General features: G+C 31.8%; 1 protein-coding gene across 1 annotated transcript in view; it reads right to left on the reverse strand.

Moving 5' to 3' along the window:
* LOC143057517 (uncharacterized) overlaps positions 1-21,054 on the reverse strand; it is a 131,668-nt gene that overhangs the window by 19,935 nt on the left and 90,679 nt on the right. Inside the window, exons 42-56 of the mRNA XM_076230828.1 lie at positions 20,298-20,572; positions 19,526-19,681; positions 17,836-18,052; positions 16,158-16,300; positions 14,877-15,369; positions 13,347-13,561; positions 12,042-12,228; positions 11,399-11,572; positions 10,134-10,550; positions 9,404-9,554; positions 7,538-7,674; positions 6,132-6,220; positions 4,049-4,217; positions 2,401-2,518; positions 686-893 (exon numbers count right to left, since the gene is read on the reverse strand). Coding sequence (XP_076086943.1) covers positions 686-893; positions 2,401-2,518; positions 4,049-4,217; positions 6,132-6,220; positions 7,538-7,674; positions 9,404-9,554; positions 10,134-10,550; positions 11,399-11,572; positions 12,042-12,228; positions 13,347-13,561; positions 14,877-15,369; positions 16,158-16,300; positions 17,836-18,052; positions 19,526-19,681; positions 20,298-20,572 — 3,149 coding nt within the window. The remainder of the gene's footprint in view (positions 1-685; positions 894-2,400; positions 2,519-4,048; positions 4,218-6,131; positions 6,221-7,537; positions 7,675-9,403; positions 9,555-10,133; positions 10,551-11,398; positions 11,573-12,041; positions 12,229-13,346; positions 13,562-14,876; positions 15,370-16,157; positions 16,301-17,835; positions 18,053-19,525; positions 19,682-20,297; positions 20,573-21,054) is intronic.

Raw genomic sequence — 21,054 nt, forward strand, 5'->3', positions numbered from 1 at the left:
GAATCCTTTAGTTTTATCAATGTAGTGCATTAAAAAAAATCCTGCTAACCCTTGTATGTAGCTACTTTTCTGTTCATAATTTTATTACATATAGTGCAATAATGCTTTGCCGAGGGCAAACGAACACAGGGGAAGAACCCTGAACAGTTTGGGCAAATTTGGACACAATATTCAAGCTGTCTGAATTTGGATTGTGATAAAAAATACATATTCATTTTTTTCTGCATAGCAAACATCCTTAAAAACCTTTTTTCATATCTCAATATATGCCTTTTGGTCACGTGATTGGGTTGTGTGTCACATTGATGCATACCATACACTCATTTTTTTTCTTGTTATTAGTGTAACTTAACTGAAATGAACTTGCACATGTAATTTTTGGGGCCCTTTATAGCTTGCTTTTTCGGTGTGAGCCAAGGCTCCATGGTGATGACCATACTTTGACCTTTAATGGTTTTTCTTTTACAAATTGTGAATTGGATGGAGAGTTAACTTGTGTGCATGCAATGGTACTTATACCACATCTTTTTAAAAAGATAAACAGTTTATAAAGACTGTAAAGTAGCACCAAAGTGTTACTTTAGTCTTAATTGAAGATAACTTTTGTATTCACACACCCTTGCTATTTGAGCAATCACTTACTCTATTATCAGATGGCTTTAAAAGGGTTAGTATTATTTCTTACCAAGACTGGTTCAGATGGATCAAATGATAAAATAGATTGACCATGTTGTGTTAAGAATATTTCTGGTGAGTCATTATAATCTATTATGGTAATAACAATGGTTGTTTCACTACTGGCTGGAGGTATATCTTCGTTGGTCTGTACTTCTGATAGGATTATTGTTAAGGTCTCAACTCCTGAACAGTCAGTGCATGGGGTATAAAGCAGTCTACAAAACAAAACTATCATTAATGTTAAAATAATGTCAATTTGATGAGGCAAACTAAAAGTTAGAGAATGTAACCTAATATGATGTAGGTAGAAGGGTAAAAAAAAAAATGCTCCTACTACCTAGCATGGATGGCATTAAAACCTAGATGTGTCGGAACAACAAGAATGGCCCTGGCCCATCTCCAAAAGTAAAAAAAAGTCTGCAATTTCACCAACACATGTGGACACATCTATGCATGCATAGTATCCAGCTCTCACATATCAAAACTCAGCCCAATATCTGAATGCGTTTCGAAAAAAAAGTCTTTATAACTGTGATTTTAACAATTCCTGTAATTTCAGAGGAATAAGCAGAGCAAAACAAAACTTAAACTAAATCTGTAACGCATTATGGTAAACTCACATACCAAAAATCAGCCAGATGTCTGAAGGTATTTAGAAAAAAATTGTGCATGATGGTTTGTAGTGGAATGACGGACAAGGGAGAAACTATATGGCCCGACAACGTTGTTGCGGGGCCATAAAAATCAACCTGTGACAAACCAAACAAAATATTGACGACACAGACACCAATAACTTCATACTGCATTCACTTTGTCTTACCTTCATATTCTTCATCATAGACAAGATAAAAAGAAATTTAATACTTTTTTTACTTTTAGTTTTAAAATTTCTGTTTCTTTAAATGGTTGTTAGAGTCCCAGTGATAAAAAAAAAAACACTTTTTGAGGAGCATACATCACATCATCCTGAACCAAAGCAAATAACAAATGAATAAGAATTACTTATATCTCTGATTCTCTGTTCAAGCAATTCATTTCATTATTGAAACTGATTTTTTTTATACTCGTCAGATTCATACAATTCAATTAATCTAAATATAAAATGAAATAGCAATAAAAAATTGTTTGAACAGATTATCATGTAAACAAGGTTCTAAATAAAGGTAATCAATTGGGGGCAAGCATTTAAGAACTAGCATCATAGCTTAATGCATATAATTAAGAGTCAGAAATTTTATTGAAAGTCGATATGCATGAAATTCCAATTTCTCTGAAGAATTAAAAAAAAAAAGCTGTAGAATAGACAAAATGTTCTAGTCAGAAGCCGATGCTACTCCAAACAAGAATGTGTCCTCAGTACACGAATGCCCCACTCGCACTATCATTTTCCATGTTCAGTGGACCGTGAAATTGGGGTAAAAACTCTAATTTGGCATTAAAATTAGAAAGATCATATCATAGGGAACATGTGTACTAAGTTTGAAGTCGATTGGACTTCAACTTCATCAAAAACTACCTTGACCAAAAACTTTAACCTGGAGCGGGACAGACGGACGAACGGACAGACAGACAGATGGACGGATGAATGGACGCACAGACAAGAAAACATAATGCCCCTCTACTATCGTAGGTGGGGCATAAAAATATATCTAAGTAATCAAAATGACTGGAACATGACCCCAATAAAAGCACTGCCTTAAAAAAAATGATCATATCACTTACAGTCCATCCTGTAGTGGCAGTGATTCAATACGGCTGAGTTTATTTGTCTGACTTGCCAGACTGAATTTGATTACATCACCTTCTTCATCAAACGCTTCCAACTGGTATTGTATTGTACCTTAGAAATAACATATAAAAGTTTACTTATTTTCAACAATTCAAAGTAGATTTAATATCACTAAATAAATAAATGGAAAACTACTAACATACTTTTTAGATAAGTGCATGAAGTAATGAAAGTTTTCATTTCAAAATGAGATATACCTTAACCTTCTAAAAAGGTTTTATTTAATAGCTAGAGTTTTCCACAAAGCCAGACTACTGGTAATACCCCCTATACATGCATCTCAGTTAAAGATTCAATTTGACACATGAACATAGTCTGAGATTTTCATATTCTAAATTCACTAAAATGCTTTGCTGAGAACAGCCTGATACAACCACAGAGGTCAAAACCCTGAACAGTTGGGGCAAGTTTGGACACGATATTCAAGCTTGATACTGTCTGAATTTGGATTGTAATCAAATTTTTGACATAATATAGGTTTCTGACGCAAAATATATGTGATCAAAGATCTTAGAAATTTGAAATTGAACATTTAATTTACTTATCTATAGTATGGTATGATATCCAAAATCTAACAACATGATTACAATAATAAATTCTTTGTTTAAAGAGGGTGAACATGTAACAGTGGTTTGAATCCGCCAGTGTACTTTATCCAGAGGATGAAAATCCCTAGTGTTTTTATCCACCAACAAAAATTCACTAGGTTTTTAATCCGGTTCCAGTGTAAAATATCCATCACTTTTGATAAGATTCTAAAGAGAGTTTTTTGAAGGGGAAATATACAAAAAATGGGGCTTGGTAATTTTTTTTTTTTTTTGGGGGGGGGGGGGGTAGTATTTGGTATTTGAATTAACATAAACTTGCATAGCTGATTTATGTAACAGATGGACAAAGTAAACTAGTGTTTTTCATCCACGGAATGTTCACACAAATGTTTTGAACCAGGAATTATTACACTAGTGATTTTGAACTAGGAATAATTACACTAACATTCAAGATTCATACATTGATGAAGTGTTTTAGTACTCACTCTGAACACATAACACAATATAATGCTTTAATTACGAATTAAATTAAAAAAAAAATTCTAATCAAAACATCAAACCATATGCTTTTAAATTGTCACTAATTGTAATATTCATATAAACAGTATTCCCGAATTTTTTCTGTACATTTGAGTTTTGGTAGACTTGATATAAAATCATATCTTCTATGTCATTATCTATTAATAGAAACTGGTTCCTTGAAAACTATTCTTATCTTAATCTATTAATTTATTTAAACAATAAACTGGTCTAATATAAACAAAACAATGATATCAAGATCAACACTTTCACACTATTTACATCCAATATATTCACCAGTGAAAAAAAGTTACCCAGAATAAAAACAGGATGGAATGAAATTACGCTTGGTGGTTCAATACAATCATACTCAACTTTAACAGTTACAAATTAAACAGAACTTATTTGTTTTCAAGGTGTGGGGGTGGGGGGTGGAGTGTTCCTACAAACCCCTCAATCCCCCTGGCTAAGGGTGTGTTTTGTGCATGATATTTAACTGACAAATCTTAAATACCTTCATCTTCCTCCATGGTAATAAATCTGTCACTAGTCAATATTGGTGGAGTATTATACACTTTGTTTGATACAATAAACACAGCAAATTGCGTCTCTTCTGAGAAATACGACATATTTCCCTCACTTTTGTTGTTGTTAATTTCATCACCTGTCCAAGTTTTGCAAACCTTTAAAATATATTGCAAGTATTAATTGTTATAGTTTTTGTGTACACCCTTTTTTGATGTTTTATGGTTTTCTGTATTGAGAAGTCCATATGTGGTATATTGTTTGCAACACCGTTTTTGACCATGAGAATTCAGAAAATAGTTTTTGTTACTTCTTGAAAATGTTCAATTATATAATGAAACTTTGGTTATTTCAAATCATGTGTGATCATTTACTGTATTTTCATAGAACACCCTATTTTCCATGGTAAAGTAAAAGTTGAAAATGGTTGTAAATGACTCCTAAACGTTCCACTATTATAAAAATAAGCCAAAATCACTTGTAAACAATTGGGAAATTTGTTTTTCAGTAAAAAAATACTTTTTTGTAAAATAAACTGAAAGAGATTGGTCTCTTGTCATACTGGTTATTTCAAGCATTACTGGCAAGATTTGTCATAATCAGTTTGAGAGAAATCTAGTACACAGTAAGACGACATCTGCAGCAAATCGAGCAAAATTTCTTTTAAAATCCAAATCATGGCAAATCATGATAGAATATAGTCTGGACCAGGAGAGAAAAATATGTTAATTTGATACTAAAAGTTTGATTAGAGTTGGTGCATTTAAAGTTTACTGCAGATTTCTACGTTTAGTTAAGGTAGCAGTCATGCTTAATTATCAACCACTAAGTAATCAAGATTGATACCTAAAGGATTTTATAAGGCATCCATCATCAAAATTTGGAAGCTATTTGCCTGCATTTTACCCCCTATATTCTACTTTTAGTAACAGTGGCCATGTGTGTTGATGTTTCAACTACATGCATGCATGGATGTAATTATCAACAATATATCCTATTGAAAATTTAGATTAAGTTTGGTGCTATTTGCATTGGCCTAGAAGTTTCAGAGGAGAATGGATGACAAGTGATGGCAGAATTTGAGGTACAAAAGCATAATCATTTGAGTAAGATTCTGTGAAAGGTTCACCATTTCAAAATTTTGTCAACACATTTACAAGGAGCAATTGCAGATACAAAAGTGGGAATGAAGGACAACTGAACAAACAAACCAACAAACAAGAGGAATCCTCAATCACTATTTGCCTCTAGTATAAGAAAGCAGGGAGTATATGAATGATAGCTTTCAAACTATTGCTGGTATATAAAATATAATCATAACTATATGTCAAAGCGACACGAATGGCCCCGTCCCAAAAAGTTGAAAAATCTGCAATTTCAATATAAACACATGTGGACACGAATTTGATGGTAGTCTCATATATCAAACATCAGCTCAAAATCTGGAGGCGTAAAGAAAAAAAATCTGTATAACTGTGATTTTCAATAATTTATCAAAGTCCAAAGCCCGTAATTTCAGCATAAATTAGTGGAGCAGAACAAAACTTCAACTTGATCTGTAACTCATCATGGTTAATTCACATACCAAAAATCAGTCCAATATCTGAAGGCGTTTAGAAAAAAAGTCTGTATAACTGTGATTTTCAACAATTTCTCAAAGTCCAAAGCCCGTAATTTCAGCAAAAATTAGTGGAGCGGAACGAAACTTAAACTTGATCTGTAACTCATCATAGTTAACTCACATATAAAAAATCAGCCCAATAACTGAAGGGGTTTAGAAAAAAAAGTCTGTATAACTGTGATTTTCAACAATTTTCAACAATTTTTCAAAGTCCAAAGCCCGTAATTTAGGCATTAATTAGTGGAGCGGAATGAAACTTAAACTTGATCTGTAACTCATCATGGTTAACTCACATACCAAAAATCAGCCCAATATCTGAAGGCGTTTAGAAAAAAACTCCGTATAATGGTTTGTCGCGGAATGACGGAAAGACGGAATTTCGGAATTACAGACAAGGGTAAAACTATATGGCACCGACAACTTCGTTGCGGGGCCATAAAAATTATAATACCTCAACAGTCTTTGTTCCACCTCCATTATTGATTTCAGACGTTGATGTTTTACCACAGGTCATACCACTTAACTGCCACTGCTGTAGAGCTATAAACAGAGAAAAATTTTACAACTATTACTATGTTTTGAAATAATGTGCTATATTTTCTACAGTAATAACTGATTACGAATTCATATCATCAATACCTTGCATTTCACCCTTATGTTCTATTTTCAACCATGTCAGCCATCTTGGTTGACAGGCAGGATCATCAGACACATTTTTTAAACAAGATACCCAAATAATGATGTGGCCAAAAAATTTGGCTCAGCAGTTTCAGAGAAGAATACTTTTTGTAAAATTTAACAATCACGGACAAACAGATGCTAAGAGAAAATCTCACTTGGCCTTTAGGAAAGGTGAGCTATAAATATATAGATTATGAGGTCTCTTTAAAATTGTCATTGAGCTAGGAAAGCATGAAACCCAGAAATATTTGACCACAGAAATATTACAGAAAGGTTGAAAATCTAAATAGCTTAACCTCCTCATATGCTCTTTTGGAATATATACATCCTTGTAAGATTCATTAAGTTAACTATTGATCTTTTCATTATATAGAAGAACAAAAATGAAATTTCTGAGTCACCCTGATGGGGCATGCTGGCTGCTGTATAAAGAAAATGGTTTATGGCATGGTCTTTTGTGGAGCATTATGTTTTTTCACAATTCTTTTTAAAGTATTGTGATGTCTGTCTTTTTTAAACTTATGCCTTATTTTAAGTCCAGATTTTTAGTATTCGTATTGTTATCTTAGAAAGTCTTACTGATTAAAATACTACAATAGGGAACAATTTGACAATGATTGAATTTAGTAGTGTCAACCCTGTCATTATGACCCGTGTATATAGCAAAATCCTAAATATACCGTTTGGTGGTGTGCCTGTCAGATGCAGAACGTACAGATAAGGTAATAGGTAACAGGTGAATATACTATTGGTATCAGTATCGGATTCGACCCGGAACTTGTTAATTATTGGCAACATTAATTATGTGGAAAACAAAAGGGTCTGAAGTGGTGTAATTTTTAATCTACACAATTGTCCTATATTAGTTATCATATAAAGTTGAATACTTTGATTTGTCGTTTTTACTCGATGACAGCTGACAAATTGGACCTCGTTATTTTAGTATTATAGATACCTACCTCCTCTTAATTCAAAGTATAAGCAAAGTACAAGTCTGACAGATCTGAAAAGCACATATACCTTTCAAATAATCACTGAGAATATAAACTGACCAAATCAGATATTAATCTGTTTTGGTAGTTTCTGAGAAAGGCAATGAAAATATTTAACAACCAAACAGATGGACAAATTAAGGGATTGCAATATCTATCATTATCATAAAATGCGGGAATATACCTGTATTCCAGTGTGCCAGAACTGTTTTGTTGTCTTCATTCTCGCCAACAGTATCTGGATATGTAATATTCATTGGTCCTGGCATAGGTAGGTGACCAACTGGTATCACAGAAAATGTCATTACCAAAGAATGTATTCTGTAAAATATAAAACAAAAATAAAACTATCAAAACTCTTCCATTGTTAGACACTAAACCCTATATAACCATAAAAACTATAATCATACAAGACCCCATCTTCAATAATTCTGCTTTAAAGACCTGGTGTTTTATGAAATTTCAATAATTGTGTTATTCCCTCCTAAATGAATCTTCTCATTTCATAACTCCATAAAAGACACCATAATATACCTTATAAATGCCAAAGAACACATTTAGTTAAATCTATAGTTTCTTGAATTGTTTTTACAAATAGAGGATATTTTTGTTTAAATTCAAGTTTGTGTTAACGACCAGTAGCAGAGGAGATAACTAAGATAATGTAACTTTTACACCGGAATGAGTTATCAATTTACCTATTTTGATTTGAAGTTATGATAAAACGTGTTAAAACTTCAAATCGTTATCTAATTATAATTTGTTGTTTGCTTTTTAAGTCATGAATTTTGCTTGAATATTCCCATTAAAAAAAAAAAAAAAATCATACACCCTGAAGAACAAAAAAGTTGAGACCTGTGCTCCATTAATGTAATTAGTTTTACTAACCACTATTTGGAAACATTCCAATATTAAATAGATTTAGAGATATCCAAAAACAAGAATGTGTCCTAAGTACACGGATGCCCCACTCGCACTATCAATTTCCATGTCCAATGGACCGTGAAATTGGATAAAAAATCTAAATTGACATTAAATTTAGAAAGATCATACCATATGGAACACGTGTACTAAGTTTCAAGTTGTTTGGTCTTCAACTTCATCAAAAACTACCTTGACCAAAAACTTTAACCCGAAACTCTCACTTTCATTTTCTATGTTCAGTAGACCATGAAATTGGGGTCAAAAGTCTAATTTGGCATTAAAATTAGAAAGATCATATTATAAGCAACAAGTGTACTAAGTTTCAAGTTGATTGGACTTCAGCTTCATCAAAAACTACCTTGACCAAAAACTTTAACCTGAAACTCGCACTTTCATTTCTATGTTCAGTGGACCGTGAAATTGGGGTCAAAAGTCTAATTTGGCTTTAAAATTAGAAAGATCATATCATAAGCAACCAGTGTACTAAGTTTCAAGTTGATTGGACTTCAGCTTCATCAAAAACTACCTTGACCAAAAACTTTAACCTGAAACTCGCACTTTCATTTCTATGTTCAGTGGACCGTGAAATTGGGGTCAAAAGTCTAATTTGGCTTTAAAATTAGAAAGATCATATCATAAACGACCAGTTTACTAAGTTTCAAGTTGATTGGACTTCAGCTTCATCAAAAACTACCTTGACCAAAAACTTTAACCTGAAACTCGCACTTTAATTTCTATGTTCAGTGGACCGTGAAATTGGGGTCAAAAGTCTAATTTGGCTTTAAAATTAGAAAGATCATATCATAAGCAACCAGTGTACTAAGTTTCAAGTTGATTGGACTTCAGCTTCATCAAAAACTACCTTGACCAAAAACTTTAACCTGAAGCGGGACGAACGAATGGACGAACGAACGGAGGCACAGACCAGAAAACATAATGCCCCTCTACTATCGTAGGTGGGGCATAAAAAAGAATCTCTGGTTTCACTGATTGGGGTTGGTGTAGGATGCATATATGTACCACACAGAAATAAAAAAAAATGTTATAAAAGACTGTTTTACACCATTTCAGTTCCATTAATATCTATCATTAGGTGTTTTAAAAAATATAACTAAAATCACAGTACCTCTTGTACAATAATCTTTCCACCATATCAAGAGTAGTTGCTGGGTTAACTATGTATGGCTGAAAATCAGTTGAAGAATCAGATCTGTATTCTGTTGTTAGATCTGCTTCAGATATTGGCTGAAGTACAATGGTCTGTCCTGGTATTAATCCTATATAAGTATAAAAGTTCTTATATAATCTCATCTCCAGGAAAACAGACAATGAAAACGTTGCTTGTATCAAATGAAATTCAAACAGATTGAGTCCAGGTGCTTAGTCCTATATACTAAGCAGCTAGTGCAACCATTTGTTGTTAAGGTAAAAACAGTAACAATTACAAAAACTTTAGTGACCTGTTGAAGCTAAGATAAGAATTGGCATATATCATCTGTTCGTTTTATTATGAGGTTTTATACCAAGTGACTTCAGCAGTGGTTTTCCTCTTATTATACTTGACCCTCCTAGAAACCACTTTTCTACACATTAACTAAGGTATAATTTTACTATTTTGACCTTGATCTTAGAGGTAGTCATCCCAACATTAATTAAAACAGAAATACCTCTCATTATATATCAGCTTATTTTTATAACTAATGTTGAATATAACCCTTCTAAATGTTTGGTCAACATCCAATGAAAATTGTAATCCTAAACAAATATGGCATTATAATTTAGTTTTGATTATAAATGTACTCTTCCTTGAATCATATTTAATTTTTAATATTCAAATTGACCAGACAAAATGTTACCTTCCGGAGTTGTTAAAACAATTGTTTCCACACTTCTTTTTCTCCTTGTAGATCCTGTAGCAATATTGTCTACAATTTTAACTGATTCTCCATGATCTGATCTTTTTAATATTGATTCTGTATTAGTTATTAGCACACTTCCTATAGATTTGTTAGAACAGAGTTCTGCTTCATTACAAACTCTCATGGTCAGAAACAATGTCCTTCCAGGTTCCATATGAAACGCACTTGTTTTGTTCTGTGTTTGGTCCTCAGATACATTCCAAAATCTGTTCTGCAGTTCTGATAGAGGTCTTACTTTGATATTATCAATTAACAAATATCCATCTTTGATAGAAGCTGATCCAGATACATTATATCCCACCAAAACACAAGGGAAAATATCATCTTTATTTTTATTTGTTCCAATACACAAATCTGAAGAAAAATACAATAAACTGGTATCATTACCTTCGACTTTACAGTATCTGAAAATATACTATATTTAGAAATTATTGAATGCAACTATTATTGTGATTTTTCAAGAATGCACAAAAATGTCAGATTAGTTAGTGCTATTTCAGGAAAACTGCATACAGATAAATGTATCAGATAAGAGAATGCTAGTTCATATCATTCATACCTGCCATCTTTTCAAAATGCTCATGGGGGTTTTATGTGCAAGATGGGTCTTATAGTCCTACAAAACCACCTTCATATATATTTTAATGTTGTTTTATGGCTTCTTCATACTTTTAAAAGCATTTGTTTTGTTTAAAATTGTGGACAAAATTGCTCTTTCAAAATTTCCATTTGGGTGCCTCCTTGGGGGATTAATTGAAATGAACACAAATGCACATAATGACATTTCTCGCCTGCTTTACAGAGTCAATTTATGTTAAAAGTTTTAGCGATAAAGGTTTAATATACAAAAAAACCACCCAAGTATTTCAAAACAAGAATGTGTCCATAGTACATAGATGCCCCACTCTCACTATCATTTTCTATGTTCAAATTAAAGGACCGTGAAATTGGGGTAAAAAATCTTTGGTTGTAGGCAAGATAATAAATGGAGAGGCCATTTGATTGCCCCTTCTGGTATTTACCTTTTAATGTTCTCTTTTTTTCTTCAATCTGATATTCTCTTTTAAAGATTTTTCAATATTAAACAATCATTTTTTTTTATGTTTCATAGTATATATCTATTCTTAAATGTCATGTATTCATGTACATGTATTGAATACATTGAATAGAAATTCCATTTTAAGCTCATCATGTAAACTTACCATATTTGTTAATACTTTTATCTTCACTAACAGTAAATGTAAATCCAATACTATCAGGATCTGTACTCTCCATGGCATCTGAAGGTATCACTGGTTCATCAAATGGTTTAACTTCTCCTAGGACAGTATTGTTTAAAGTATCTACTTCTGGCATTTTAAACAAAGGAGTAACACCTACAATTGATAATACATATATGAATGCACATGTGAGGTCAAGATTGTAAATCTTACTTAGTTATATTTTTGTATATCTCATATTGATAATCAATTTATTGTTTAAAAGTTTTCAAGATAATATTGTCTAAATTATCAAAAACAGTAAAAATCCTATAAGGAATCTGACAATTTTGGCCATGTTGACTTATTCGTAAATCTTATAATCCTGAACATTTTTGCTACTTTCCATTTCTCTGAATCTTTAATATTCCCTGACAAAAGCGCATAAACAAGTTAAATTCCTCTGATGGTCAGTTTATGATTTCAAACATGTTGACATGTTTATAGATCTTATTTTGCTGAACATACATTTTGATGTGAATACCAGTTATTCCTTGTACCACAATGTCTTCTTGATTTAAAATATGTGAGATGAATGTACCTTTTTCATAATACTAGAAAACAACAAGTTATCTGTTAAACATACCATTAGTATCATTCCATTGCTTAGTTTTCCCACCTCCATTGACACAGATAATAGACACGTAATATGTATGGTTATGTTGGAGAATGCCTTCAAATGATGAATTAACACCAGTTACATTGAGGCCTACTGATTGAAATTCCTGTAGTTCTGTTCCACCAGGGGTTTTACCAATTGCCCAAAAGTTCTCCTGAAAACATTGTTTATCAAAAATCATTTTAAATTGAATATATTAATGTGTTTATATCATATTATATTTTATATAAATATATTTAGTCAATTAAGAAATAATTCATGGCAGGCAGTGGCGGATCGTGAAATTTTCACAAGTGGGGGGCACTGGCTGCCTTAGAGGGATCCTGTTCTGGTCATGCTCTGGGCAGCTGTTGATTTGTTTTCATTTAACTATCAGTTGGGCATTTATATTTGAATATTTCATATAAGCAACAGTGAGAGGTAAAATAGAAATATAAGTGCCAACCAAATGTTTTAAAATGAAAACAAAACTATGGCTGCTATAAATTATTTCGATTCTAATTCAGTAATTTTGTTAACCGTGAAAGCCCTCTACACACGATACTGATTTGGCTGTTCCCTTTTACACCCATTAGATAATATTATTAACATTATATTATTTAAAAACCTCACATTTTTTACCTAAATATGTTCTCTTAATGTAATTTTATTGCATTCTGAGGCTTATAAGAAGCTTTAAAACACCTGGTGTTAACATATAATAAGGAAGACTGGAAACATACATATGACATCACCTTGTTTTGTTGTCATGCAAAGATGTTAACATCATTTTGCAGATTTTTCTTTTTTAGGAAATTTTATCAACTGATTGGTTTATTTTGTTTCAGAATAAGAACAACTTTATTGTATCTGAATCTTGGCCTACTTGAAATGTGGGCTTCCATGTCATAAATTTAGAATAACTTGGTAGTTGGGTGTAACACGGAACAGTCAGTTTAATATATTTATGCGCTAGGGGTTAAAGAAGATACACTGTGATTATACTGGTTGACGATATAATAACATTGTGCAGTCTTAACACCTTTGTACATGACATTTGAGAAACTAATAAGAAAAGAAAAAAACAATGATGTTTCAATAACAGAAAATCACTTCAGAATTGGCCCAATCACAATGTCTTCATTGATAAAATCATGTCGTAATTCAAAACTCCACATAATTATACTTTATTATCTGAATTACTGGTGTGGAATAGTTAATTTAGGCTCCAAAATAATGTGATTTTTTTTTAACTTAAAAATAGTTTATGATTAAGAGGGGAAACATAATTACCTTTATTTGACTTTCTTCATCAGTACATCTCCAAAAAGCTTTAATGGTGCTGTTTGATGCTTGGAACTGGACTGGTTGAAATTCACCTCGGGTTTCATCACTATAAATTGGTGAATTTAGCATAATGTCAAGGTCAAACACAGGACCTGTGATATCAATATAAAATCCTGAAGATGAGGATACAGCACTATCTCCAGATCCAGTTACAGCCCTTCCTGTAAAATATCAGACTTAAGGAAAAGACTCATCAAAACAGCAGTACAACAAATGGGATATATATATTATGATATTATTTCGTAAGTATTTCTGTATTGGCCTAGTTATTGGTCCGAGGCTTGCTGTATTGGCCTGAGGCGAAGCCGAAGGCCAATACAGCTGGCCGAGGACCAATAACAAGGCCAATACAGAAATACACGTAATAATATCTTTATTAATTAACTACAGCGTTACAATATTTTTTTAATTTCATTTCAAAAGAGATAAATATTTTTACCTTGAAGTGGAACTATCCAAATCTCAGTTTGTTTCTTTTTATGAGATGCAATACATAATGATCTGGTGCTGTTTCCAGGTGTCTTCAGCATTTTCTCATCTGATGAATTTTTCTACCCTTTTCAGTTACTATAAAGTGTTACAACTTAAATTTAGACGCAACACATAAATAGTAATTGGAAAGGTACTGCCATTGCATGTGTAATGCAGAAACTAATTTAAAATCGATGTGTACAATCGTGAAATTATGAGGTCGTCAAGAAATGAACTTTGTGATAATCTACTCGTTCCCCAAACCTGAAATAGTTTTATCGTCACGTCACGTCTGCTTTCAAAATACCTTTTAAATGAATGTGACCGTCTTTCGCCTGAAATGTATGCCATACTGACATTTTCAGCATGTTTAAGATAACTAAATGACAACTGCGTCTTCAAAACAACTGTTTACTTTCAATTTGTGTTTATCGTGACTTTCGATGTAAAACCTAGAGACGTTCCGAAATCCTGCACTTGTGTCAACTCGGCCAATATAGAATAACTCGGCCAATACAGAAAAAATCTGTATTGGCCTAGTTATTCTGTATTGGCCCAGTCTACACATTATATTGCATAGGCAGTTTTCATCATATTAAGTCCAATAACAGTGCAGTTAATTAATAAATGTTTTTATAAGACAATAAGGCAGAAAATATAAGGTCAAATATTGCATATTAAAGAATAAATGGCCAAAACGTCTTGAAAATTGGATTGTTACTACAATAATATATAAGAGAAACCAATAATCTTCATGGAAGCTTTTTTTAAAGTCTAAAGCCACTTTTTTATACAGTTTTTATCTTTATTACAAGTAAGACAGTCAATTGACATATATTGAAAATACATATGAGGAGGACTTGTATGTTATTCTATGTATTTGTGTGCCAGATATCTGAAGAGGTAGCAATTCATCTTAGAAAAAAGATTTTTAAGAAATAATGCTCCAGAGAAAAAATTTGGATAAGTATTTTTGACTTTTACTAAAACAATGAGTTCATTTACCTGTTAAATAGTATATCACAGTTTTATTATAGTAATGCCCTGTTTCATTTAAATCCATTACATATGGTGCAATATTTAAGTTCGTCAAAGTAAAACTGTAGTCCACAAGTTTATCATGATCACAATCCTGGTCACAGATGTAGTTTAGACATTCCCCAAAGCAAGGTATACATGGTTCTATAACTTTCCTAAAGGGTACAATATCTGTTAATAACTTGTCGCTCCCAATACCAACTTCATACTTTATTATTGGGTTAGTTCCACCTCTGAATGGATCACCATAGCGACAAAGCGCACCAGTTGGTGGTGGTAGTATAAGATTTGTGAAAATTGCCCTTGCTGAGAATATATTGAATACATCTGTAATCTCTGGTACATAATTGTCACGATTGAAAACATGCAGAACTAGATTTGTTGTTTCACTCAGATCAGGTATTCCACAGAGCTCAGTTATTTCCTCATCATTAACATATAACACAAGACACATCAAAATCTGAAAAAAAGGACATATCGAACTTTTGCTTTAAATATTGCAATAAAAAAGGGGGATAATTCCATCTCATAAATCATTATTAAATAAAAATTTTTTCTCACTTTTACTTCATAGATAAAATATATTAAAGTATCTTTTTAATTTGGTTGACTTAAATATACTTTTTACATAAATCATAAATAATGAAAGTAATTGTAAAAAAATTCCTTAATTTTCAATTTTAGACACTTTTGATGAATTTTCACCTAAATTAGATACCTTCTATTGATTCTTTGAATAAACTTCTTTCAGATTATCAATTTAACACCTTTATCAAGATCTTTTCATATTTTTGTTGTTGTTGGTACTATATTTGCTATACATTTATCAAAATTTATGGTCATTCATGATGGCTTCATCCTGGCCATACTGTGCCCTTATATTTTGATATATATTTTAGGAATGGTCATGGTGCCTGTCAACGTAATCTGTTGAACCTATTCTAAATGATATTTTATTCAAAAAGAAATTTTATTCAAAAAGAACACGATCCATCCATCAGTTGTAATTGGAATTTTTACTAGCTTTCTGTAATTGTGGGTACTTTTAGATCAGTTCTGAAGTCTTTTTAATTTATTTTAGTTGTTTTAGTGCTGCATGCAAATTTGACAAGATAAGCCATTTTCACATTCTTGTATTTTTAGTACTACAATGTAGTATAATTAATTTTTTTTTCTAAATTTTCATAATATATATTCAATATAAAAAAATATTACACTGCTTATTGAAAGTTATAAAATGATACTTACGTCAATTTCGCTATCCATCTCTTGTTTAAATATAATTTTAAAATTAAGAAATTCTCCTGTGATGTTGTAATCAACTGCTGTCTTCAAACTAGGGAATGTATCATCAAAGAACCTACACCATGTCACAATTTTTGAATTTCCACCTGGAAAATAGAAAAACTAGGTTACATCTACATGAATAGTTTTAAAAAGTTTACAACACCAAAACATACATCAAATGCAATTATTTACTTAAACCTTTCCCTCTTAAACTTGAATTCAAATCTAAAACTAGTTTAAACATATATTCTATTGTTCAAAATGACAAATGGATCAGACACAAGTTTTACAACTTAGTAACGTCTTCTCCAAAATCTCTAAAACTGCATACCTTTTAATAATTCATTCAGTACAATTATTTTCTTTAAGCCCTTTTATATCTTTTTATAAGAAAATAATGCATAGATTTAAAAGGAACAAGAATGTGTCCAAAGTACACGGATGGCCACTCGCAGTATCATTTTCCATGTTCAATGGACCTTGAAATTGGTAAAAAATCTAATTTTGCATTAAATTAGAAAGATCATATCATAAGGAACATGTGTACTAAGTTTCAAGTTGATTGAACTTCAGCTTCATCAAAACCTTAACCTGAAACTCGCACTTTCATTTTCTATGTTCAGTGGACCGTGAAATTGGGTTCAAAAGTCTAATTCGGCTTAAAAATTAGAAAGGTCATAACATTAGGAACATGTGTACTAAGTTTCAAGTTGATTGGACTTCAGCTTCATCAAAAACTACCTTGACCAAAAACTTTAACCTGAAACTCGCACTTTCATTTTCTATGAAAGTGGACTGCAGTGAAATTGGGGTCAAAAGTCTAATTTGGCTTTAAAATTAGAAAGATCATATCATAAGCAACAAGTGTACTAAGTTTCAAGTTGATTGGACTTCAGCTTCATCAAAAACTTCCTTGACCAAAAACTTTAACCTGAAGCGGGACAGACAGACGCACAGACCAGAAAATATAATGCCCCTCTACTATCTTAGGTGGGGCATTAAAAATGACAATATGATCTTTTTTTATTTCTTGCTAATAAGCTTTGTGGCACATAAAGCTGTCATGGTGCCACACAGGCTCCTTCAAACATCAATAGAACTAAGCTGATCAACATAAAAATATTGTTGAATAAGTACCACAAAGAACAAACTTTCTGTCAAATAGAGATCAAATATAAACCTAAGTCTCACTTACAACATCCACAAATAACAGCACTCAGTAAGAGTAAAAATCTTTTTATCATATATTATTCATCATTTTGAAGAACTCACTTTTCAAAAAAAGATCTTCCAATTATTTCACTAATTAAAACTAAAATCTTCTACTATTTTCTAATAACTGTATACATATGCACTTTCAACATTAATAAGCTGAAGAGGTGATCACTAAACATCAACTTAAAAACAAGTTTTATTGAAAGGTGACTGATACAATTTATTTCTTCTATTTGACAAATTGTTAAAAAAAAAAGAGGAACATTTTTTCCTTACAATCAAATAATAAAGTTTACATCATTCTTTAATATTCAAATCATTAACTATATAATATATACAAGTATATCATTTTGTGAATATCTTTTCTTTCTTTCTTTTTTGACAAGAAAGGAATATCATCACCTTATTGTAAAAAACAAGTTACCATTAAGAATCTGAATGCCACAGGACTTTTGTGCTAATGGTGTACTAGTATCAACAGGTTTAGAAACAACACTGTCATCAGGATTATTGACTATTTTATACGGTGGTGGTATTGTTGGCTGACTTGTTATTGCTATTGTTGTACTGGGTACTGTAGGTAGCGTGCTGTTTTCGTATTTATCTAATAGATATCTGGAGCAATTGCAGTAGTCACATTCCTGAAAATGAAAACATTTGTTACTCTGAAATGCATGAAATGTTTTTTCTGCTTCATGTTTTTAGATCTTTTTACCAAATATCATGACAAGTGTGTCTTTTAATCAAATAAGACCTTTTTCAAAAAGCTTGATTTAATGGTTTTGAATACAACAATTTAAGTCCATATTTGGCCTAAAATAAAGTTCAAATTGAAAAGTGACTGCTGATATTTATGTTTATATCTATAATTCCACTAATATGACAATGATGACAGTTTATTGTTATAATAATGTATTAAATTTCACATTTTGTGAGTCTCCATGGCAACAAACTATGACTTAATTAGTGTATAATTAAATCAGGAAATTATCCATGGAACATTTGTGATAGTTATAAAGGGACATAACTCAAGAACATTAAAGTGGAACTACCCAAATGTGTACTTGATATGAGTTTTGATGTAATAAGTGTTGAGTACAAGTTTCATAACATTTGGTTCAGTGAGATACTGGAAACAAAAATTCAGCAATTTTTCTTTTTGAGAAGGGGCATAACTCTTGAATGGTAAAAATGGCCGCACCAAAATTCAATCTTGATCTGTGTTTAGTGGTAATATATGTTGTGTTTCAGATGCATATCATTTGGTTGAGAAAAACTAAAAGCTGGAGAACTGAATTGAAATATTCAGTATTTTTATTGTTTGTAAAGGACTATAACTCTAGAAAGAAAAAGTGATGCCATCCAAATTTATACTTGCTTTGTGTTTTGTGGTAATAAGCATTGTGTATAAGTTTCATAACATTTAGTCAACAGACATACAGAGGGACAAGAGTGAAACCTAATGCCCTGTCCACTATGGCAAGGGCATTCAAATCTTGATTTACCATCATTTATTTTAATCAACTTTTGAGTAAGTTTAAAATGGGAAGTTTGTGTACACTACACTAAAATCTTTTAATATTTGATGGAATTACAACACATGCTATAAGAAAGCTTGTAAAATATGGCCTCATAACAATGCATATCTTATTTAATAAGTCATGTCTTGATTTTTATGCACTTTCTTATATTAGAAAAAATTAAGTCATGAACTGTCTTTTTCTGGGCCCCAAAATGGACCTATATGCCTCTTATTTTTTACCATAAGATGATTAAAGAACTTTTCAACCAGAAGATATTAAAGATTTTTTTTAAATTTCTATTATCATGATGCTTGTGACCTCAATTCAACCCATTGATAACCACAATACTATAAATTCCTTAAAAAGTACAGTTGTAAATCTTAAATAAGCTATATAGTTCTGATTGTTTTTACCAGGGAATTTATGTGTTTCATATTTGTGTTAAAGCAATGGTTAAAAACATTTATTTTTATCTCTGAATATATACAATTAATTTTTGAAGACATTGTCAATCTTGCGATCAAATATTAAAATTTACAATATTTGATCAAATAATGTAAGATATCAGGTATTTTCAATTCAAATCTATACCTCTGGTACTGGCTCTATTAAACAACACTGGCACACAGTTAAAGACCAATCAACTTCTTCTTCGTATTCATAAGTAGCAATACTAGTATCTGGTCCATCCCAAAACAAAATTTCTGTCACAGCAATTCCATGTCCTTTTGCAGGTTTCACTGAAATCTAAAAGAATAAAATAACAACTTAAAAAAGATTGTGAAGGTAAAACCGGCCAAAAGCATATTAAGGATTTAACCGAAAGTTGACATCTTCAATTGTGTCCCTTATTATGGAATTGCCGTAAATGTTATTGATGTCACAGAGAACATATAAATAATGCTGTTTTTAAGTTTTGAGATGTTCAGGCATTTCGAAGTTGAGAGGTTTTGGTGAATAAAGAAAAGAAGAGACAACTCTCCAAAAGAAACCAAAATCACACAGAAATTAACAACTATAGGTCACTGTACTGTGGCTGCCTTCAACAATGAGAAATCCCCATACCGCATAGTCAGCTATAAAAGGTCCCGAAAAGACAATGTAAAACAATTCAAAAAAAGAAAAAGTAACAGCCTTATTTATGTACAAAAAATGAACGAAAACAAATATGTAACATATAAACAAACGACAACCACTGAATTACAGGCTCCTGACTAAGATAACAATTATCGTACTCTTTTCAGAGTTATGAAATTGGATAAGTTTGGGCGATATCTAGTTTTATGGAAACATTTGGGCAAAATAGACAAGTTTGGGGGAACAGGACACTTTTAGGGAGTGTTACATATATATAAGTGCTTACATGATATGCACCTCCATTTAATAAACTAGCAGGTCTGTAATATGCTCCAGTCAGCATCTGTTCTTTTTTATGGTCTCTTGCAAGCTTTATTGACACTGTATCATCATTATTATCCCTATAGATGTTCTCTTGTTGATACTTAAGGGACCATTTCTTTCCAGATGGATCTTTAAGACCAATCTGCTGCAACATTTTCCAGTCAGTATCATTGGTCATTGAAATGAGTCTTGCTGGACATGCTGAGCCAACTGGACTGGCTAAGTGCAAAAATGAACCTGAAACAATAAGCAGAACTTTTATCAGCAAATATCAAAGCATTTCAATGATTGTTACATATAATGTAAATATAGATAAAACAGTTGCATATAATTGCTTACATTCACTTCATTTGAAATTATGTGGATAGTTGTCTCATTGGAAATCATACCACATCTCCCTTTTTTTATAAGGACAATTTTTTTCCAGTTGGATCTTTAAGACCAATCTGTTGCAAAATGTGAGTCAAGATCATTGGTCATTTAACAAAATCTTGATGGAGATGCTGAGCCAACTTTTGCATACGTTAAATGTTAAAGTTTGTGATGAGGTAAGTTTACATTCCATGGAGATTATGCCTTGCCCCCTTAGTTATGATTTATTGATTTTGAATGTTTTGCTTACATCTAAGAGTTTGTGTTTATGTCAGTTACAAAGAAAACATTGATGATTAGTTGGCTGTTAAATAGATAAGGTGTGTACAACTAAAAATTATGACCCA

This window comes from Mytilus galloprovincialis, chromosome 13, assembly GCF_965363235.1.
Source record: "Mytilus galloprovincialis chromosome 13, xbMytGall1.hap1.1, whole genome shotgun sequence".
Lineage (NCBI taxonomy): Eukaryota > Metazoa > Mollusca > Bivalvia > Mytilida > Mytilidae > Mytilus > Mytilus galloprovincialis.